General features: G+C 35.8%; 1 protein-coding gene across 1 annotated transcript in view; it reads right to left on the bottom strand.

Annotated features, from left to right (window-relative positions):
* The window catches only part of Malrd1 (MAM and LDL receptor class A domain containing 1), a 475,502-nt gene that overhangs the window by 278,901 nt on the left and 175,274 nt on the right, over window positions 1-21,327 (bottom strand). The window contains exons 20-21 of the mRNA XM_048367779.1: window positions 20,372-20,548; window positions 17,290-17,452 (exon numbers count right to left, since the gene is read on the bottom strand). Coding sequence (XP_048223736.1) covers window positions 17,290-17,452; window positions 20,372-20,548 — 340 coding nt within the window. The remainder of the gene's footprint in view (window positions 1-17,289; window positions 17,453-20,371; window positions 20,549-21,327) is intronic.

Consider the following 21,327-nt stretch of genomic DNA (forward strand, 5'->3'; position numbering starts at 1 on the left):
GACATACCATGAATCTTACAGGTGCTTTTTAAGCAAATAAGACTCATAAAAAGATATGGGATAGTGCTTATGAACACAGACACTAACATCTGTGAGATTTGGCTTTAACCAGCTTTCAGGTTTTCAAAGGGAAGCTATGTAACATCATCCAGCCTAATCTTTATTCCTCTGTAAAACAGGGACAATTCCATCACCCTAAAAGTTCATGGAGAGGACATGTTGTGATTCTGCATGAAAGATGTCATATTAAGTCTATCACACAATAAATGGTTAGTATTGTTCTCATTTCTAGGATTTCATCACAAAGAAAACCACTACTGTTCATCAGTCCTGTCAGCTTTCTGTAGCTAAAGACAAAAACACTGGCAAACACAGAACTACATATACTTGAGAAGCCCCTGTAAACTTGATATTTTCTCCCCAAGTTTTTTCGTTAATTCATTAACTACTGTTAAATCAAATTCATAAAAATTGTGGTCTTGTACTAAATACTAGCACTAGTCCCAATAGATCAAATCACCATAGAATTTATTCACAGTCACCTAGATTTGCTTGCAGGAGGCCCTGTAGCCAATTAATCAATTAAACTGTAACAACAATGACTGGATGATGGACTAAGTTGAGATCAATATGCTCACCTTCAGATTTTTTTTTTTATAAATTCTGGCAAATTACATCATAACTGTAGTTCTCAGATCCTTATTCAGCTCTAGAAATGTTCTGATTATTGATTGTTTTGATGTTTGGTTTTTGTTTTATGTTATCAAAAACATTTTATTAAATATAAAACAAAAATTTTACATATTGCCATAAATTTGTGAATAAAAACGCACAAATTTAAATTTACTTAGGGGCTACCTACGTTTGAAGACTATTTTTTTAAGCTTGGCCTGTTTTTTCTCTGCTCAAATAAATTCTACTAGTTATCTGTGTTCTTTATTAGGTCAAATATTGCCTTCTACTTTCCATCATTTGATCATTTTGTTGTGTTGTTGCAGATACATAAAAGTAAACTTTAAAAAAATAAGTCATTTTAAGTCTGATCTGCCTCAATTAATAACTGAAGTAAAATGACAATATTTTAGGTACAAAATATATATTGAAGAACATCATTTCTGAGTGGTAACTACTAAAAATGTTGAATAAATAGTTATATTGTATTTAGAACTGCTGATCTAAGAGGTAGATGGCAAGGCTAATGTAAATGGTACTTAAGAGAACAGGGCTGTGCCAGATAGGATTACTAAATGAAAAGCACCTTTATGCTTACTTAATGGCTCAATTTGAATATCATATAGCTCTCAGAAATAATTTATATCCCTAATGTAAGAGATATATGGGTTACTACATTAAAATCATACCATCCTTCAAATAAATATATTTTAATATGCAAAACAGAAGCATTGCATCCAGGCAAATTGCTTCATACCATAAAGAAAATGCAGTCTTCCCTCACTCTTATTTCTCCACCTCCCAGATAAACCTAAAACAAATGGAGGAGGAAACATAGCCTGCTGCTCTGCTCTGTTCGACTCAGGATATTTTCATACTGAGCTTTATTTATAATGCACTGTTAACTTTTGTTCAATGTAATTTTAGTACCTCAAAATCCACAGAGAAGTTATAATTTCATTTAGTGAATCTATTTTAAAGACAGGAATTTTAAAATCCTACTTTTATGATGGATTTTCTTGGTGATTTGAAACATTAAAGGAATAATGTTTATAATGAAGGTTAAAATGTCCACCTGGAGAATAGAATTAGATCCAGCAGGTGTCCATTAAAATAAGATTATCTTAACTTTGAACGAGGATTTCAGTAAAAGATGAATTTAGCTAACAAGCAAGACCCTGTATAAAAGGAAACAAAGGAAAGCATTTGAAATGTTGTTTCATTGTCCTCTAATTATGCCTTGAATTCTCTGGAGAGTGGCTCTTAATTCTAGTTCTGTACTGATGGGAATGCCGAGAAGGTGGTCTTAGATTAACATCAAATACTTGGAAGATGAGACTAACCACAAAGTGTATCACTGAACTAAGTAAGAAAGCTGAACTGAAAAAGAGATCTCTTTCTTTCTCAATACTCAAATCCTCTACTCACACATAAAATTCACTTGGCATCTTGATTAAAAACATAAAACTTACTTTTTAACATCCTGACTGTAGCAAAGGTTAAAATTTCCCGTAGTCAAGAGTCTCTTCTGCTTTCATTTACTCCTTAATATTTAAGGAATTACTTTGGGGGATCTTTAATGTTTTCTTTTTTAGGAAACACTCACCACAGTGTTTTTTCCACACTATCTTTTGCAGCCATCAAATAAGGGTGCCGATCCCAGAAACAAAAGTTCCATTTACTACTTTCCCTACAGATGACTTTGACCTTCTTAAATTATCTTTAAATAGTTGTACAACAGGCTTCAACTCAACATGTCAATTTAGGAGTACAATAAATATGGATGCATATCCCTCTGTAATTTTGATCTTTTGGTTGTATAGTCATTTTCTTCTTGACATTTTCTTCTTGACAATTGTAGTGGGATGGGATCTCCCACTACACTGTGACTAAGAATAAGTCATAGTGTGCTGGCAATGGAATTCATGTCACAAAAAGAGCAGAAAAGTCTCCATTTGGAGAGAACCCAATATGTATCTAAAGAATTCCATTCCATATTAGATCATTCCCATTACTAGGATTTAAAAAATTGTATGTTAAAACTGCCACCACAGTGACCCAAGTATAGGCATCTACCTTGGTGAATCAAGTCAAAATCAAGTCAAAATCAAGCAAATTCCACCTCTGTCTCATGGATGACTTTTCAGGATTTCCCTTTGAATTGTCTACAGTCTTGAATTGTGCCTCAACTCCTTATGAAAACACTTCATTGTCTGAGTCAAATTCTCTTCTCCTTGGAACTTGTCCCCACCCCCTCTCACTTCTATGAATGCTGGAGATCACCAGCCTGCCTCTCCCAGAGTCTCCTGGCAGCAGGGTTCTGGTTCAAGTGATGCAGTAAGTCACTGTCAGGCCTTGACGATAGAAGAGGAGCCATTTCGTTTCCTCCTCTAACTCTTCACACAGGTGTGCGCTCCAGAACAGGTATGAGGCTTTGTAGTCAGTGCTGGGTCCTTTTTATAGTTCCATTTTTTAAATTAAAGAATTAAAGTCACAGTTTCCTGACTCCCTTTCATTTCTGATGTTATGAGATTCATGGATGCTTCCTTGACATTTGTTCTCCCATCTCTTCTAAAGGCTTTAGAAATACCCATATTCTCTGTGTTAGAAACCTTTTCCTCACTAGACCTCCTAAAACTGATGTACCCTGACCAAATCATGACTAAGACAATCTTTTCTGTCTTATTTTGTTGACTAGATAATGAATCAGTGACCTTCAAAGAGGGTACACCGTAACCATTTTTATCAACTATTTGACACCACCTATTCTTACAAATCTGAGTTCAGTCAAAGTCCTGAAGCTGTTTGCACATCATTTGTCTCTAAAATTACATGCAAGATGTTATACTGTTGGAGAATTAAAGTCTCCAACCAGTGGAAAAATTTAGCCCCGGCACGGTTACTCCGATGCCTCATTAGCACACTAATAGGCCCTTGGGAACACATTCCCAGTAAGGAGTTTCTGGTGTTTGTGGGCCAAAGGAAGCCACCAGTTGTTGTGAGAATCTCCTTTTTCCCCCTACTTAGCAAGTCTCCCTGAGGAGACTTGCTTGACCAGCTGCCTTTAATGTTAGATTCTCACTATAAACAGAAAAGTCTCCTCACTGTTATTTTCACAAGTACTTGGAGAAGTCAAGATTGAGATAGTAGCTAGTAGATAATTATAGTTCTACCTAGGTTGTATACAATTCCTTGCTTTGATATCAACAATCTTTGTAGTCACTACCTCCTGTAATTAGAAAGGCATTGTATCAAGTTCCTGCCCTCACAATAGGAAATTTCCTCCACTTCTGTATTTGAGACAAATGTCATGCTGTATTGATCTTTTACCCTGTAATTGTAAAATTGGTTTCTATCCCTATATAAACCCTGGCCCTCTTGGAATAAAGTGTGCATTGGTTCACTCGCCTTGCATCCCCCGTGTCCTGATTTCGACTGTAGTTACCCAGGTTCAACATCTGGCGTCCGGACCCAGGGACCTGACAATTGATCCACAGGAGATTGCGGAACTGCCGAGCTCTCGAGTGAGGTGAGAGATATTTTTAATTCACAGGAGACAAGGGATCTGTGTGTAATTCACAGGAGACAAGGGATCTGTGTGGTGAGCTCCTATTCTTAAAAAATTACGGGGTTATGGGACAAGCTAAACCAACTCCATTTTCTAATTTTATCCACCATGTATTAAAACGGGACGGAGCTATGGTCTCGTGTTCACAAAGAGATGAGTGTGTACAGGTAGTGGAGTATAATGTATGGTTCCCAGAGGGAGATACTTTAGATTTAGAAGTCTGGGAACGAGTAGAGAATAATATGGAAAATGAATATCGGTGTGGAGACAAGGTTCCAGTTACATTTTGGTCTGTTTGGGCATTAATACATACAGCCGTGAGCATGATGTCTCCTGATGCTATCATAACATCAGCTGCTGAGCCAGAGGCTGATGTGGAAAAAGCTATGAAGGCTTATAATTTGTCCGGGGAGGTAAAAACTCAAATTGGGCAGGAGCTAAAAGACATGGCAACACCTGAACTATCTCCTGTCAGTTTTGTTAAAGAAAAATTAACATCAAATAAGCCTTCAGCCTCTACCTATACTCCTTCAGAGAATGATGCTAATTTAGGCAGCTCAGCAGTGCAGTCAAAGTGCTACAGATGCTCTTTCGATCTGCCAGGGGCAGTCAGGAAGGTGAAAGTCAAGAACAAATAATTGCGGCCGCGGAGCCCACTTTTACTTTAATTAATCTAAGTCCTATGGTTCTGCTTCTCTCTCTTGCTATCAAACTTTTCCTGTCATTGAACCCCCTCCAACCAGAGGTGTGGCACAGCCCGTCATTATCAAGATATTGACCAGATTCACTCAATTTAGGACAGCTGTAATACAGGGCCGTCTCATGGCTCCCTTCCAGTGAAGGAGGCTTCCCCATCATCTTTACTTTACAACCAGGCACTAGCAGGGGAGCTGACACTCCCTGTTTTAGTCCATCAGCCTGGAATTGGGGAAGGACTAGTGATTTTTCTTTTACTTCTCAAGAGAATTTTTACTGCAATTGCACTTTTAATTTGTGCCTGCGCTACATGTTTCATGTGTCTTTGTCCTTGTTTGATTAGTTGTGTTTCGTGTGGAGTGCTAAATTGGGAAAAAAGTCCTCTGGTGGGCGGCCTCGGCAGGTTGATTGCCAGGGGATGGAAATCTCCACTGGGGAGGATCCCCCTGAGAATTTTCAGGGCCCTATGGACTTTCCATCACTCTGGCTGGCAGCTTGTGGACGCTGGACATGCCATCCAAGGCGTAAAAGCCTCTGTTTCTATGTTCTGTTTTGTCTTGACTAGTTTTGTCTTTGAGATTGGCACCAGTTTTAAACATAAACTTTTGTTTCCCTTATTTCTGTTGTCCATTTACATGTCTATGGGCAAAACATTTACTAGGTACTGTGTCTCCTGCAAGAAGGCAGAAAAAGCACAGGCTACTAAGAGCTGAGTTCAAACAGCTGGCTAGGCTAATCTTAGCCTGAGAGTAAACACTAAGAGTCAAGTGCTAGGTGGACTCAGTAATACTCCAGGGGACCCCAACCCAGTTATCTCCAGTGTTTAGTATGCTAAGATACTTTGCTAAAACTAATAGGCCCTAGCAAATAAGACTAAACAATGCTAAAATCATTCATTAAAGGTTTTGTTTTAAGTTTTGGTCATTACAAGAGTAAGATTGAAAAATATACCTTTTGCCACTAAAAAATGTACGGCTGATAGTTGTTTGGACTGCTTTTAAGTTCTGTTTACATTAATACCTACATATGTGAATGTATGTATGTGTGTGTGCGCGCGCACAAATGTATGTGGGTGTGAATGTGTTCAAGATTAAAAATGTATGATGTAAAAATAGGTTAGTTTAACTTTAAACTTCAAAAGATCATCGAATTTGGGCATTACCAAAAGCTTTAAAGGATTATTTATTTTAAAAGGAACTATAGTTAAAAATTCTTTAATTCATGGTTATAAATAAATAAATAAATAAATACTTAGCATGGGCCCTTGAACCTATCCTCAGTAGTGAGGGGTAAACTGACAAAAGTGCAGTTTAGCCGATCCACGTGATGGGACAGCCGTAGGGTGGCGTCCATTCATAGTGGGAGAGGGCAAGCTGGCCCCAAGGCAGTTCATCAAGCTCTGAGGAGTAGGATGGAGATAGGCCCATTCTATAGGACAGGCCAATGGAGGCCTTTCTTTTATTTCTTTTGTTTTCAGGTATAAACATTGGAAACCTCAGGGTAAAATGTATGATTTGACTGATACTTCTAAAACTGCCCCTTAGGATGGATTAAAATTGGAATATCTTAAAGGAGAGTTAAAAGTTTATTTACCTGATATAACTCGATTTCTGTACAGGTTTGCAATTTGGATGTATCAAAAAGGCAAATATGCTAACTCTGAAATCTCTTGGTTATAATTCTGGGGCACACTGCTAAGTGTACTCTTGTTACAATTGTTTTGGGTATCACTTTAATGAATCGGGTACTAAATTTTTTAAGTGTAAACTGTACTGTAACAGTAAGATTAACTATCTTAAGTCACATATAATCAGGTAAATATTTCAAAGTATATAAACTAATGGGGGATAGAAGTACACAACTTTCATTAACTCTCTGTATATAGGAAATTGGCTCTTTTAAAGCAGACAACCAGGAGGCAATGTGCCCCCTGGGCTTCAGTTTTTCTATGCAAATACAGGCTGAGGTAAAGGTGTGAAAGCCTCTACTTTAAAAGGTTTTAGAATGCCTTTCTAGATAAGAAATTTGGAAGTGAAAAACAAGCAGCATGAAGCAATGGGTGATACCTAGGCTCCAGATTTCTTTTAATACAACCAGGCTTGGTAAAAGACTTGAGATCAAAAATGTATTCTGAGATATAAAATTTAAAATGTTTGTTTTAAGTTGGATATAGGAAAACGATGGCTATCAAGATGATTGTTTAATTACTACTCCAGTTTGTTTTACAGGTTTTCAATAAAATGATTTATTATTTGCTGCACCTGATAAAAATATTGTATCAAATTTGTTACAAATTTTGCCTTTAGACTTTCAACAGTATAATTTAATAATTGCCCCTGATAAAATTCATTTAAACAGAAGAACCATTTAAGTATCTGGGATATTTAGTTAGAAGACAAGTAATTACCCCCCAATTAATAAAAATTCGTACTAAAGAGTTCAAAACTCTTAATATTTTTCAAAAGTTACTAGGGACATCAATTGGCTTTGCCCTTCCTTAGGAATTCCCAGAATTCCTAACCTATTTTCCGTTCTTCAAGGAGATTCGGATTTATGTAGCCCTCAAAAATTAATTGACACGTCAGGAACTGCTCCTAATAAAATTTGGCAAATGGATGTAACACACATCCCTGAATTTGGCCGCTTACAATATGTGCATGTATCCATTGATACACATTCTTCTTTTATTTGGGCAACACCTCTACCAGGGGAAAAAGGGACTCATGTCATTCAACATTTACTAGAAACATTCGCAGTCATGGGGATTCCTTCTCAAATAAAAACTGACAATGCACCAGCTTATTCCAGTAAACAAGTACGAAAATTTTTAGAATTTCATAACATTTTTCATGTTACAGGAATTGAATACAATCCTCAAGGTCAAGGTATAGTAGAAAGAGCTCATTATACATTAAAAACACAAATTAAAAAACTAAAGAGGGGGAGTATGGATAGTACTGAGGGATATGCAACTTCTATGAAAAGTATTTATAAAACAGCCCGAGCCGTTATTGCAGAAGCACTATTTGTCCTTAACTTTTTAAATTTGTCTCAAGGATATGTTTTAGCAAGAGCTGAGCAACACTTCCTAGCTCTGCCTATGCAAAACAAACCCCAGCCAGTTTGGATTAGATTGGGGGTTGGGCTAGATTGGGTCCCCGGGGAGTTGTTAACCCAGGGGCGAGGGTATGCTTATGTTTCTACAGAAGATAGCCTATCTTTCTAGCACCTGCTCCAGTGGATCCAGCAACAAACACCCCTCTGTCCATCAAGGGGGTGAAACATTCTCATCCAAGTGATAAGGCCATTCTAATGGACAGGCGTGCACTGGTAACCTGTAGGGGCTACATCAGAGGTAATGTATTGGGCCTATATTTCTAACCCTCCTTTATGTCCATACTTATGGACAAAAGCCCCTGTCTCTTTTACATCTATTACTAATTTACTCTCTCCCCCTATGGGTCTGGCATTCCAGTCTTTCCTATGGAAGAGGAAAGATCATTTAACTTCTCTTATTCTCAGTTCTCTAAAGCTATCTGTCAAGGCCGTTCCCCATGTTACCCTTTTAGATATCAATATTGAATTCAGCATGGAGGTTCATATAACTCCAGTAGAACTCGGCTGATTAGACTGTCTTCCTGGTCTGCGGGATCTCATACCTATAAATTAGATAATTATCCTAGCCCTGCTGGCCTGCCTAAATGTGACAATTTTACTTACCTGAACCTGAACTTTACTGAAAGACGTTGGGAAAATTGTCGAGGAATTTTTCCGACTATTTGGAATACATCCCAACATACTTGGTATGATTGGGGACCTTTTGGTGTGTGGTTGCAAAACTGCACTGAATATAACCCATCTTGTGACCCTACTTTAACTATGAACATGTCCAATGCCATGTCTCCTAAACAGCTTTTAGGGTGGTTTGGAGCAGGCTTTGGTGACCCCCGGCCTGCTCTCGCCCATGGAGACAGGCTATTTCCTCCACAACGTCATCTCTGGAAATTGGCAGCTTCTCTGGCTCCTGTATTGCTGGCCAATGGAACTTACTCAGGAACTAAAGGATCCTCGGCCTCCTACAACTTCACAGTTGTAAAGACCTATAATATCTCTGCTTGTGTTCATTTTCCACAAGTACTGATGGTCGGCCCCATAAACATAACTAAGAATGCCATTACCTGCATAAATTGTAAATTGTATACTTGCTTGAATAACAATGTCACCTTTAATTTTAGTCAAGATAGGATCATGATTTTAACCCAGCGCAACTCCCTTTGGGTTCCTGTTCGCATGCATCGTCCCTGGGCTGGAGGACCTGTACAAGGATTGGTAATGCAGTTTTTCAAGCGGCTTCTGAGGAGGAGTCGTCGTGCCATTGGACTGATTATTGCAAGACTCGTTGGACTGATTGCCATTGCTACAACTGCAGCAGTATCCGGAGCCGCATTGCGACAATCTGTACAAACTCATGACTTTATGGTGCAGTGGCACCAGGACTCCCACAATCTGTGACAACATCAGCTGGAAATAAATGCCCACCTTCAAGATGAGATAGAAGCTGTTAAAGGAGGAGTGTTTTGGCTTGGACAGAAATATCTGGCTTTACAGCAACGATTGTTTTTGACTTGCGATTGGAATTCTAGTCATGTCTGTGTAACACCTTATAAATATAATGCCTCTGAATGTGAATGGAATGATATACAAATGCTTATAGATGGAGCCCTACTAAATGGTACGTTAAGTGAACAAAGCTTGTACAGGGAGGTTTTTGAAGCTTTTCAAAAGGAATTGCCAGATGCCTCTTCTATTGATGATATAGCCCAAGGACTAGCTCAGACCTTAGAAGGACTAGACCCTAGGGGGTGGTGGCAAAGTATTACCCATAGTGTTGGAAGTGCCTCTATTGCCTTGATACTTATGTTATGTGTCTTTTTCTTAGGATATTGTTCCATCATAGCTATAATGAAGCGTTTCACTAGGAATAATTCCTCTGATGTTTTACTAACTGCCCTTAAACTTTCTAGAGAAGCGGCTGTGGAAAATTAATAAAAAAGGGGGAATTGTTGGAGAATTAAAGTCTCCAACCAGTGGAAAAATTTAGCCCTGGCACGGTTACTCCGATGCCTCATTAGCACACTAATAGGCCCTTGGGAACACATTCCCAGTAAGGAGTTTCTGGTGTTTGTGGGCCAAAGGAAGCCACCAGTTGTTGTGAGAATCTCCTTTTTCCCCCTACTTAGCAAGTCTCCCTGAGGAGACTTGCTTGACCAGCTGCCTTTAATGTTAGATTCTCACTATAAACAGAAAAGTCTCCTCACTGTTATTTTCACAAGTACTTGGAGAAGTCAAGATTGAGATAGTAGCTAGTAGATAATTATAGTTCTACCTAGGTTGTATACAATTCCTTGCTTTGATATCAACAATCTTTGTAGTCACTACCTCCTGTAATTAGAAAGGCATTGTATCAAGTTCCTGCCCTCACAATAGGAAATTTCCTCCACTTCTGTATTTGAGACAAATGTCATGCTGTATTGATCTTTTACCCTGTAATTGTAAAATTGGTTTCTATCCCTATATAAACCCTGGCCCTCTTGGAATAAAGTGTGCATTGGTTCACTCGCCTTGCATCCCCCGTGTCCTGATTTCGACTGCAGTTACCCAGGTTCAACATTATACAAGTTTTTTCTACAGCCTGGGAACACCAATATTGTTAACTTGAAGTAGATTATAATTCGTTTATTGACCCATAGTTATACAAATAGCATTGCTTCTAACTTCTTGAAATTTGAAATGTAGAGAGACAACCAAATTCTTTAGTTTTCAAACGTTTTGTTTCTCTCTAGTTTGTGTGAGGAAGGAAAAACTACTGAATAAAGTCCAACTAATTTCTTCCTCCCAAATTTCTTTCTTTCTCAGCCTTTTCTACACACAGTAAAAACAATCATTCAAAGCACTTCTTTTCATCTTGTATTTCATATATAACCACAACTTACAAAAAGTTAATTTGCATATAATACTTTAGAACTTACAGTAACCATATAAAATATGTACTCCCGTGATCTTTTTTTCCAAACATTTTTTATCGGATCAAAGAATAGAGTACAAAGTGTTTGGATCACCCCTTAAATCTACACAGCTAATGGATGCTATTTCAAGGAATTAAAAGTAATGTTATGTGATTCCATAAATGGAACATTTAGAATAAAATAAACAATTGCTACCAAAGTTATCAGATTCTAAACCTTAAAATGTGTAACTTACTTTATATGGCAAAGGCATATGCAGAGATGATTAAATGAACAAGGTTAAGACAAGGAAGTTATCCTAAGTTATTTGAGGGGATTCTATGTAATCATACATGTGAGAATTAGCGAAAAGCAGACAGAATTTATCATAAAGCAAGGAGTAAAAGGCAGAAATTAGGACAACATGGCTGCTAATCCAGGAATGTCAGTGGCCAACAAGTTGGAAAAGGCAAGGAACAGATCTCTCCAAAAATCTTGAAAGAGAATAACCCCATGGATACCTTGACTGTGGCTCCATTATACTGAATTCACAGTTTTTATTATCAAAATAGCAGAAACTACATTTCTATGACTAGTATGTTTATGATTATTTTGTGACAAATAATCAACAAAAACCAATCTAGGGGCGGCTTAGTTGGTAGAGCACCACCATTAGCAAGCTCAAGGTTAGACCTTAATTCAAACCCTAGAACCATAAAAAAAAGACATCTAATTGGTCTATAAAATATCCAAAGAAGGCTCTGGAAGAGCAATCTCTAATGTGAAATGTCTAAAGGACTATACCTTTTAAAATTGCTTTTGTTATGTTATTTTCAGTTTATAGAAGCTTTCCTCCAACACTAAATATAGAATATATACAATGTTGGATCACAGATAGATAGATAGATAGATACATAATACATATATGTATATATATGTATATATATGTATATATATATAAATAACACAAAGTATATATATATATATATATATATATATATATACTTTGTGTTATTTATGTGGCTTTTAGGTAACAAAAATGTCAAGTTGGTACAAATATAAAACATAGAAACAGGTGCAAGCCTAACAGTGGGGAACATCCCTTGGTTTTACCTGAAAACCAATGATCCATGGTCATAAAATAAAAGGAAAACTCTCAATACCTCACACTTTCAAACAAGCAACACAGTTAAGAAATTGTATTTGCATAGCAATCTCAAGTGTGATATTTCATATCTAAATGTTTCTCTAGCATCTATAATCAAGTCCTAAGATCCAAAGAATTTTTTTAAGTAAAGCATATCTGTTATCTCTAGGTAATCAAGAAGATTGGTGCATTTGCTGATTTCAACCCAACAGGAAGACAAAGTCATTCTGATTAGAATTCAAGAAGTAAAAAGAACATGTTTGCTAAACATTTTGAAGGGGAAAAAAAGTTAGGCACAATAAAATTAATGACATAAGAATGATCTAGCTTGTGCCTCCAAACTACCTGCTTTACGGAATGATTCAAGACAAAGTGATTCCTCAACTATTTCTCAATTACAATAAACAAATTTGATTTCACTTTCAAAGCAACTATCATAGAAAAACTGTCTGTTATTTTGAAACATTTGGTTCTGAAAAAATTAGTCACTACATTGTTATAAATTAAACTCTGAAAAAATTGGGATTAGCAGGTGGAAATCTCTTTTAGCAATGTCTTCCCCACTTCCTATATTGAAAGGCAAAAGAGATAAAGTTCTAGAACAGTTAAGGAAACGCAACATACAGATTCACGACTCCATTTCAAGAGATTTTGATAAAAATGTTTCAGAATATACACTTGAATATGTATAAAGATTATATATGTATATATGTGCACATTCATATTCTACTAGACAGTCTACATGAATGGTGAAATGTGGTAAACTTAATCCCTAAGAAATATTATGGGTATTTAGTCAAATAAAATGGACTTAGAGGACTTATTATGATATAAAAACATTCATATCATTTATGGTGCTCAACTATAAACCAACATACAGATTATATTAGCATTGGTGAACCAAGAGATTTTTATCAATTAACCTGATTTTGTACCTCCAAATACAAAATTTTGAGGTCAAAACACATTTAAATTTGAATGAAACTTAAATCTCAGATGGTAAATGATCCAATATTTGATTCAATGTTAAACAAATTATATATTTTTATACTTTCGTCTGAGAAGAACTACTATTTTGCCACTTCCTTGGTAGTTTCTGGAGCACAAATGGGTACCAATCCATTCCCCTCTGCCTTTGCTTGTTTTTCCATTCTTCTATCTTCTTTTTATAAACCAGATTATGACTCATTTTCAAAACTAGTAAGAAAAGAACCTTTCTACTACATCTTTTCTTTCATTACATATCATAAAGAATACAGAAATTTTCCAGTTCAAATCTCAAAAAAATCATGCAGATTACAACTAGTGATATTTTCATCAAATGATATCTAATTCTTTATTTCATTGGATTATATTTAAGGACAAAATTCATTAATTAAATTTTAGAAAAAAAATCATGTCATTCATCAATTAAATTTTATGAAAAACAACATGTTATGTACTTTCAGCTAGTCCCTAATTGGCCAGATAGAAAAATCCAATCACGAGTTTGGTGCTGTATTTGCCTGTCCCCAAAAGATAAGATGACTGACGAGGCACAGGAGGCTCACGCCTATAATCCTAGCAACTCAAAAGGCTGTGATCTGAAGATCATGGTTCAAAACTATCCTGGGCAAGGAAGTCAATGCAATTCTTATCTCCAATTAATTATCAGAAAAGGTGGAAATGGAGCTGTGGCTCAAGTGATAGAGCATTAGACTTGAGCAAAAAAAGCTCAGGGGCAGTGACAAGACCCTTAGTTAGAGCCCTAGGACAGGCACACACATACATACAAAAAAAACTGAATAAGAAAAGTTGATTTTTCTAATTCATTAGGAGATCTGAAAAGAGAGGGAGGAAGAGAGATTTGAGTGAATCAACTGTACATAATGGTTTTGTCTCCTGCAGTTGAACAAAAAATAAAGATACAACCTTAATTTTATGTCATAGAGCTCCCTTCGAATGTACAATGTCTAATCCCCTGAATTAAAATTAAATGATAAAAATGTAGTATGTCACTTAAGACTTCACTTGATTTGGCTTATGTCAATTCATTTTCACAATGAAAAAACAAAACACATTTTAAACTTTGTGTAGGTTTTATCTACACAACAGTATCTCCCCTACAAACCCCTTTCATACCATGACTATTCTAGACTTCTTAATGTCCCATTAAATGTTTGAAGTGAGGAAATATGTTGAAATATATTGATGAGATTTTTTTTCTTGTACTTGCTCATGAGTGAACTCTCCCTTATCCTGAACAAGAGGTTGAAAGAGTAAAAAGCTAAGAGAAAGAAATAATTAGAATTTATCTTGTTTTATTTTCAGAACTGATCTGGAAAACTCTTTCAGAAACAGCAGATTTTAAAATGTGGAGCAAGGATTCCAGAGTTAGACACAAGAGAAAGAAAACATTTCCTAATTAGCAAATTTCTCCTCTAAATATTAAGAAATAAACCAATAATTTGGAAAATTGAACTAGGATTAGTACTGAATTCCATAGATGGGGATATTTGGTCCATTTTAAGGGTATATTTTAAAAATTAACATTCATTATTTATATAGTGCTGAGGGGGACTGAATGACACACACACACACACACACACACACACAGATGCATTTCTCATTATGTTTGCACAATTTACATGCAACGTTCTAGTCTGCCTTTTCCTTATGTTAATATGAATAATGAATGAGATGTGGTTCATTTGCTTAAGCCACAAAAACTTCCTAGGATTATCCTTTGCTTCATTGTGCATTAGTAGCATTAAAAAAACTGTACATAGAAATTTTAAGACATGACTTGCCAACTGACAATATATGATCAAAACAATTATTTCCACCCGCTACTCTATATTCTTTGGTCTGCTACACAGCTAATATTTAAATAATGGTAAAACAAACAATCAAAAACATCTTAATGGAAGAAATACAATGACAACAAAAAGTCAAGAAAATCCAGAAGAAAAAACTTCAGCTGAAAGAAAATAACTGCTTTCTAAAGATACTGTGTCTCTCCTTGAGCACGAGGCTATTTTGAGCAAGGCATTGGGAATGCATAGCACAAATATCATTAGCTTCCTTTGAAGCTGTAGCCTAGAATCTGGGAACAAGGCCTTCTCTGTCAAGAGGGGAATGAAAGTCATTAAGATTGTGAAGAAATCCTGTGTAACGTAAACAGGGATTCCTTTTGTTACCTGCAACAATATTTGCCTGAAACCATCAGAAGGAAAGGAGGAAGGATGACACCTTCCAGGACTTCAACACTCCAACAATGTGGAAAATGAATCAGAAAAAAAAAGATAGGACCTATTGAACCCTCGAAAAATAAGTCTAAAAAATCATAACCAAGTGGCTGGGAATATAACCTAGTAGCAAGAGTGCTTGCCTTGTATACATGAAGCCCTGGGTTTGATTTCTCAACAGCACATATATAGAAAAGGCCAGAGGTGGTGCTGTGGCTCAAGTGGTAGAGTGCTAGCCTTGAGCAAAAAGAGGCCAGGGACAGTGCTCAGGCCCTGAGTCCAAGCCCCAGGACTGGCAAAACAAAACAAAACAAAACAAAAACCCAAAAACCAAAAACAAGAAAATGGAGAAACTAAATCCTAAATCACAATAATTCATAGGATGGAAGCCTGAGGAAACATTGGTTAGAGAACTTTTATAGAAAAACAAGGGAAGCACAAGGTAAAATGGAGCCAGAGAAAAATGAATATGTATGTGAGAGATGGAAGGAGGAAAATCAGCAACTAATATTGGCAAAGGTTATTATAATTGTTTTGTAGGTTTTATTGTGTAAACTTTGCAGAATTGTACATTCACTTTAGTCAATACTAATATATTCTTTCTCCTTGCTTTTCAATTAAAAGATTTATTAATTTGTCATAGTGCTTTTCTGTGATCTAGAAGCTTAAGGTCAAACTGTTTTTCTTTTTAAATTAATGTATATTAAGTCATGCACAGAATGGAGTTTATGTGCCATACCTGTACATCACGTACTTTGATCTTGCTCAAACTGTTTTTCTTTTTAAATTAATGTATATTAAGTCATGCACAGAATGGAGTTTATGTGCCATACCTGTACATCATGTACTTTGATCTTGCACATCCCCCTCTGTGAGTCATTCTTACTCCTGTGCTCCCTTGCCCTGTCTGTTCTTCTGTGCTTCTCTAGGAGATAGTCATCTCAGGGCATTTCCAAAGTGTTCTATCACTCATGAATCCACATTTGCTTTCCATTTTTCCTTATAGCATTTGTTACCATAGGAGATGCAAATGCTTACAAGTGTGGTACATTTATAAATGCTTTACATTTATTAACTGATTCAGGTCTCCTTATGAGACGAAAAATTACTTCATTCACTTTTCTCTACTATTTCTCAGGTTGTAGGTATCACAGTATTTTCTTTCTTGAAACTTTATAATATTAGAATCAAATTAAATGAACTTGGAAGTCTACCAGTTGGGAGCAGATTAGTAAAATATGTCCTTACAACAAAATGGAAATTTGTTTGAAAATAAATTGAATACATGATTTATCACCAAGTAGAAAATTGTATTCCTAGATCTATGAAAAAAATCTGGAAACCAACTTGTGTTTGTATGGTTCTAATAAACACGAACGCATGAGAATGAGAAGATGAAAGGGGAACAGAAGAGATAAAGTTATAGAACAGAAGATATAGGCAAGGATAAGTAAGACATGGAGAAAAGAGGAACAGAAAGAAAGGGGTGTAAGCAAGAGTAGGGAGGACAGGTAATTAAAAAAATATTTCCTGTACATCACTTTGACAATAAGTAATTATCATTGAAAAAAGTAAACATAGATTTATCAAATGGCTCCAGGAATTCTACCCCAGCATAAATGTACATTCACATATGTATATATATATATATATATATATATATATATATATATATAATAAAAATGTGTTCATGTAAAAAAAAGCAAAATATTTACAGTGATTGCAAAGGAGTTGGTGGTATTATATATTATTTTTATTTGCTCAAACATTTTTCTGTTTTCTATGCCGTTGGGGAAGCAAACATTTATTTATTTACTTACTGTAAGAGAGAACACATTCACCCTGCTCATTCCTTAATTTAAAATTTTATCTTTACTATAGCACTGGTCTAGGATAAAGAGGGTGGGGTAAGCTATTAGGAACTGCTGGATAACCATTTTCTAAAAGATATATTGACAATATGTGGTCACTTACTTTGTATGATCTACTGATGGCCTGTGCTTTTCCTCTCCAAGATGAATACTTTCTCCACTACCAAGTCCCCACCTGAAGGTATTTGAGTCTTGAAATATATTTGCAGAGACTGGCCAGTACCATTTACAAAGGTTACCTTTTTCAAATGTGCAAACGTCTGTAACTTGAATAGAACAAACAAAAAAATTGGATTAATCACAATCAATATGTCAAAACTAAATGAGAATTCTTAATTCCAAAGAATTTTCTTAGTCTTGATTTTTTAATTGTAATTTTATAAGTATTTAAGAATATTTTAGATCTACAGAGTTTCCCCTAAAAATCCAAGATTTTTGTTTTACTCAAATTTCTACAGTAAATGAAATATAAGAATGAAGGCACATAGTAACAACGTGTTCACACAAAGGGTGAAATGTGAATTAGCTACTAAAGCAGCAACATGAGATGTGTTACCAGTATTGTCTCAATCAACACTTCTGGTGCCTGCATGACCTTTGAGCTCTGACAAGCCTGTTGCCCTTTGCCCACAGTCATATTACACAACTTGACTTTGACTCAGTCTTTGCAAGGGTCGGTGTAACTCCAAATTACTTAATTTCAAAGCAATGCAATAAGTGGTGCTATGGCTCAAGTCGTAGAGCACTAGCCTTAAGCTGAAGAGCTCAGGGACAGCACCCAGGCCCAGAGTTCAAGGCCCACAACTGACCAAATTATTTTTTAAAAGTCTCAAAGCAATACAATATACAGTAACCAACATGTCAGCTGTTTTCTTGAAATATTTTTAAATTTTTGTAATGATTGCATTCGAGTATCAAAGAACTCATAAATCGTTAAGTCCAGTGATTTTGGTGTGAAAATACTTTCAAGTTCTATCTCTTTCCCAATCTTCTGCTTTCTCTGTCTCCCTCTCCCCACAAATTCTCTGCATGTATACATTCATCTATCCTGACTACTCCAATATCAGAGTACAAATATAAAATTCAGGTCAATTTGTGTGTGTGTGTGTGTGTGTGTGTGTTTTCTCCAGCTTTTGAATGTCATTGACACTGATGATAGACACCTCTGCCGTTCAGAAAACTGGATCTATAGATTCAAGCAAAATCTGAGAAAAAAAATCTGCTATTGTAAAAAGTGCTTTTTAGTTTGGTATGTTATCAGCTTTTTACAGGCAGTGTGGTGAATGCCTGTTGTCCCAGCTGCTTAGAAGACAGAAGGATCACAAGGAGGATGTGAACCAGGAAAGACTGTTTCACAAACAAAAGTCCAAAACAAAAGGGCTGAGGTATCTTTCAAGTGGTAGAGCCAGCTGCCTAGCAGGTAGGAGGTTCAAACTCCATCCCACCACTCACACGCATATACAAATAGGCTGCCTAAATCTAAGAAGGTAGATCCCATTTTGAGTGTTGTTATCACAATTTAAAAAACCAGTTAGAAGTATTAATCTGCAGGATATAAAGCAACTTAGAGTAATATTTCATCTTATAAAGAAATGGAAAAGGAAAAAGGAAGTTATATAGTTGGTTAATAATGTAATGATATTTATTCAAAATAGAAAATATTTGCAGTGATTTAAATATGATAGTTTAACATAAACTTTCACTCATGTCATTTAAAGGACTTACCGAAACATCTCATCTAATCATAAGTGACATTACTAAAATGGCAAAGATGAATTAAGAAGAAATTCAATATTTACTATAGATACTCAGTAAGCATAATCAGTTGGGTTTTATGTAAACTTATTACCAATATTACACATTATATGTGATCTTTTAGTAATATCCTAGTAGAAAGTCTGAATGCTACTCCACTTGCATCATTGATCATTTACACTGCATAGCACAGATTTCTTGCTAACTTAAGCTAATGACAGCTTCCTTTCATTCATGGAGTGAGACAGCTTTGATTTTACTATTGTTTGATCTACATTAGACTGTTACTTTGTGGTATATTTGTATGTTCAAAATTGATTCTTATGGAATAAGAAAAATAAGGATAAACTTTACTGTATTATTGACCTTTAAATTTTCTTAACCAGGCTGATAAAAACAGCTAAGAGTTTCACCATACTCAAACTTATTCTCCTGGCTGATGTTCTATCACTTGAGCCATGCCTCCAGCTCAGCTTTCTACTGATTACTTAAAATTTTAAATTATATTTTATTATCTTTAAGTAATTGTACAAAGGGGTTACAATTCAAGCTGTAAGTTTATGAGTATAATGCATCTTGATGAGTATGACCCCTTTCCTCCTTCTCCCCTATATCCCCGCATTGCTGGTTCTTTTTGAGATAAAGTTCCTTAGATTTTTCTTCCCAGACTGGCCTGAAACTGTTATCCTCTGGATCTCAGCCTCTTGAGTAGCTAGGACCACAAGCCTGGCCTATCACCAGTTTATTGATATATTCTCAACTCGGAATACTATAAAGGTACTGGAAATATAAGATAAGATACTACTCAATAGAAACAGTACAGAACAAGAGAAAGATTTTTTTCCTTATGATAAAGAACATTACCATTCATACAAATTTTGTTTTCTTCTCAATCTTCATTTTTAGATAAGCAGTTATCTTTCAAATTAAATAATTTGCTATGAATTTTCCAAAAGTTATGAATTAGTACCAATAGGTACTAGTAGCATGAGCATTGATGGTTTCATCTCTGTTAAAATTTGTCTTGTTCTAAACTCTGCATATTTGATTAACTTTGTGCATTTGGGCAATGGCAAACTAAAGAATTAACCTGATTTGAATATACTAAAATACTTCCCAAATAGTTCCTATTTGCTAAGTGGTAAACAGGAAAAGGATAGACAAAGAGGTAGTCAGAGACTGAGAGTAAAATATAGCTCATAAAAGCAGTAATTTTGAAACTACAACATTAATCTAAAGACACTTATCTTTTACTGAGCCTGATGTAAAAATGGATGTTTCTTTTTCTACCGTAAGTTCTATACAAATACCTCTGACAACGAGAAATTATCTTAAGCTGTACTGAAAAATAAATGCTATGACATTAGATGTTATATTAGTGTTTCCTTATGCATTGGGGGCTATAGTTAAAATTGTAGGAGTTGACTTACCACAGGATAATTCGTCTGATTTGTCAGGGCAGTCATACCTGAAGTCACACGTCTGAATTTTTCCAACACAGTGACCATCCAACCTGCAGACAAATTCATTGTCTGAGCAATTATGTGGAGGTAATGTAACTGGAACCGAAGGTTTTGATGGAGTTGGGATATCCACTGGCAAATTACCTAGATAATAAGTAATAGGCATCATTTAACAGATTTTCCATTGCTTTACATATTTTACAAAGCAGGTGGTTCTAAATATGCCTTGTATGCAATATTATGAAGGAATGCTTGATAGCATTTGTTCAATTCACCAAAGTAAGTGTAAACACTTAAAATGGAGGTGTTGGTCTTAACAAAGGCAAGAGGCCTCTGAATATTTTTCATCATAAAACAGGTAAATAAGCACCCTAAAAGAGCTATCTGCAAGAGTGGGGCTGAGGCCAAGGAGAAAGAGTGTAGACGAATGAAAGGAAGATGGGGGGAGAATGCAGTCAATAACTCATGGTATATACTACAAAATTTAAGAAAAGTAAAAGAAAAGGTATGTGTGAAGAGGGGTGAAAATGGTGATCAAGAGGCATTGTATTCATAATCTGCTTCATTAAATAGTAGCTCTTTTGTACAACTAATTAAAAGTAATTCAATTAAGAAAATAAAAATAGGTAAGATGTAGATGGAAATTATTTGATGGAAAATCCTTTTGGAGTACATCAATGAACAGAAGGCCCAATTCAAGGTTTGGAAAGTTAGCGGGAACAAGACAGAGTATCATTAGGAACCAGTCAAGGCTGCAAGAACCTGTTAGTCCACTGGGTTCATACACTTTGTTCTTCCATTCCTGCAAAGAATCTAACATCTGCTCATCTGTGTTTCACATATCCTCAAATACTCAAGATTGAAATGGTAAATGAGATTCAAAATGAAAGTCTTCATGGAAAGATCTTGAACAACTGAGACCA

The sequence above is a fragment of the Perognathus longimembris genome, chromosome 18, assembly GCF_023159225.1.
Source record: "Perognathus longimembris pacificus isolate PPM17 chromosome 18, ASM2315922v1, whole genome shotgun sequence".
NCBI classification, from domain to species: Eukaryota; Metazoa; Chordata; class Mammalia; order Rodentia; family Heteromyidae; genus Perognathus; species Perognathus longimembris.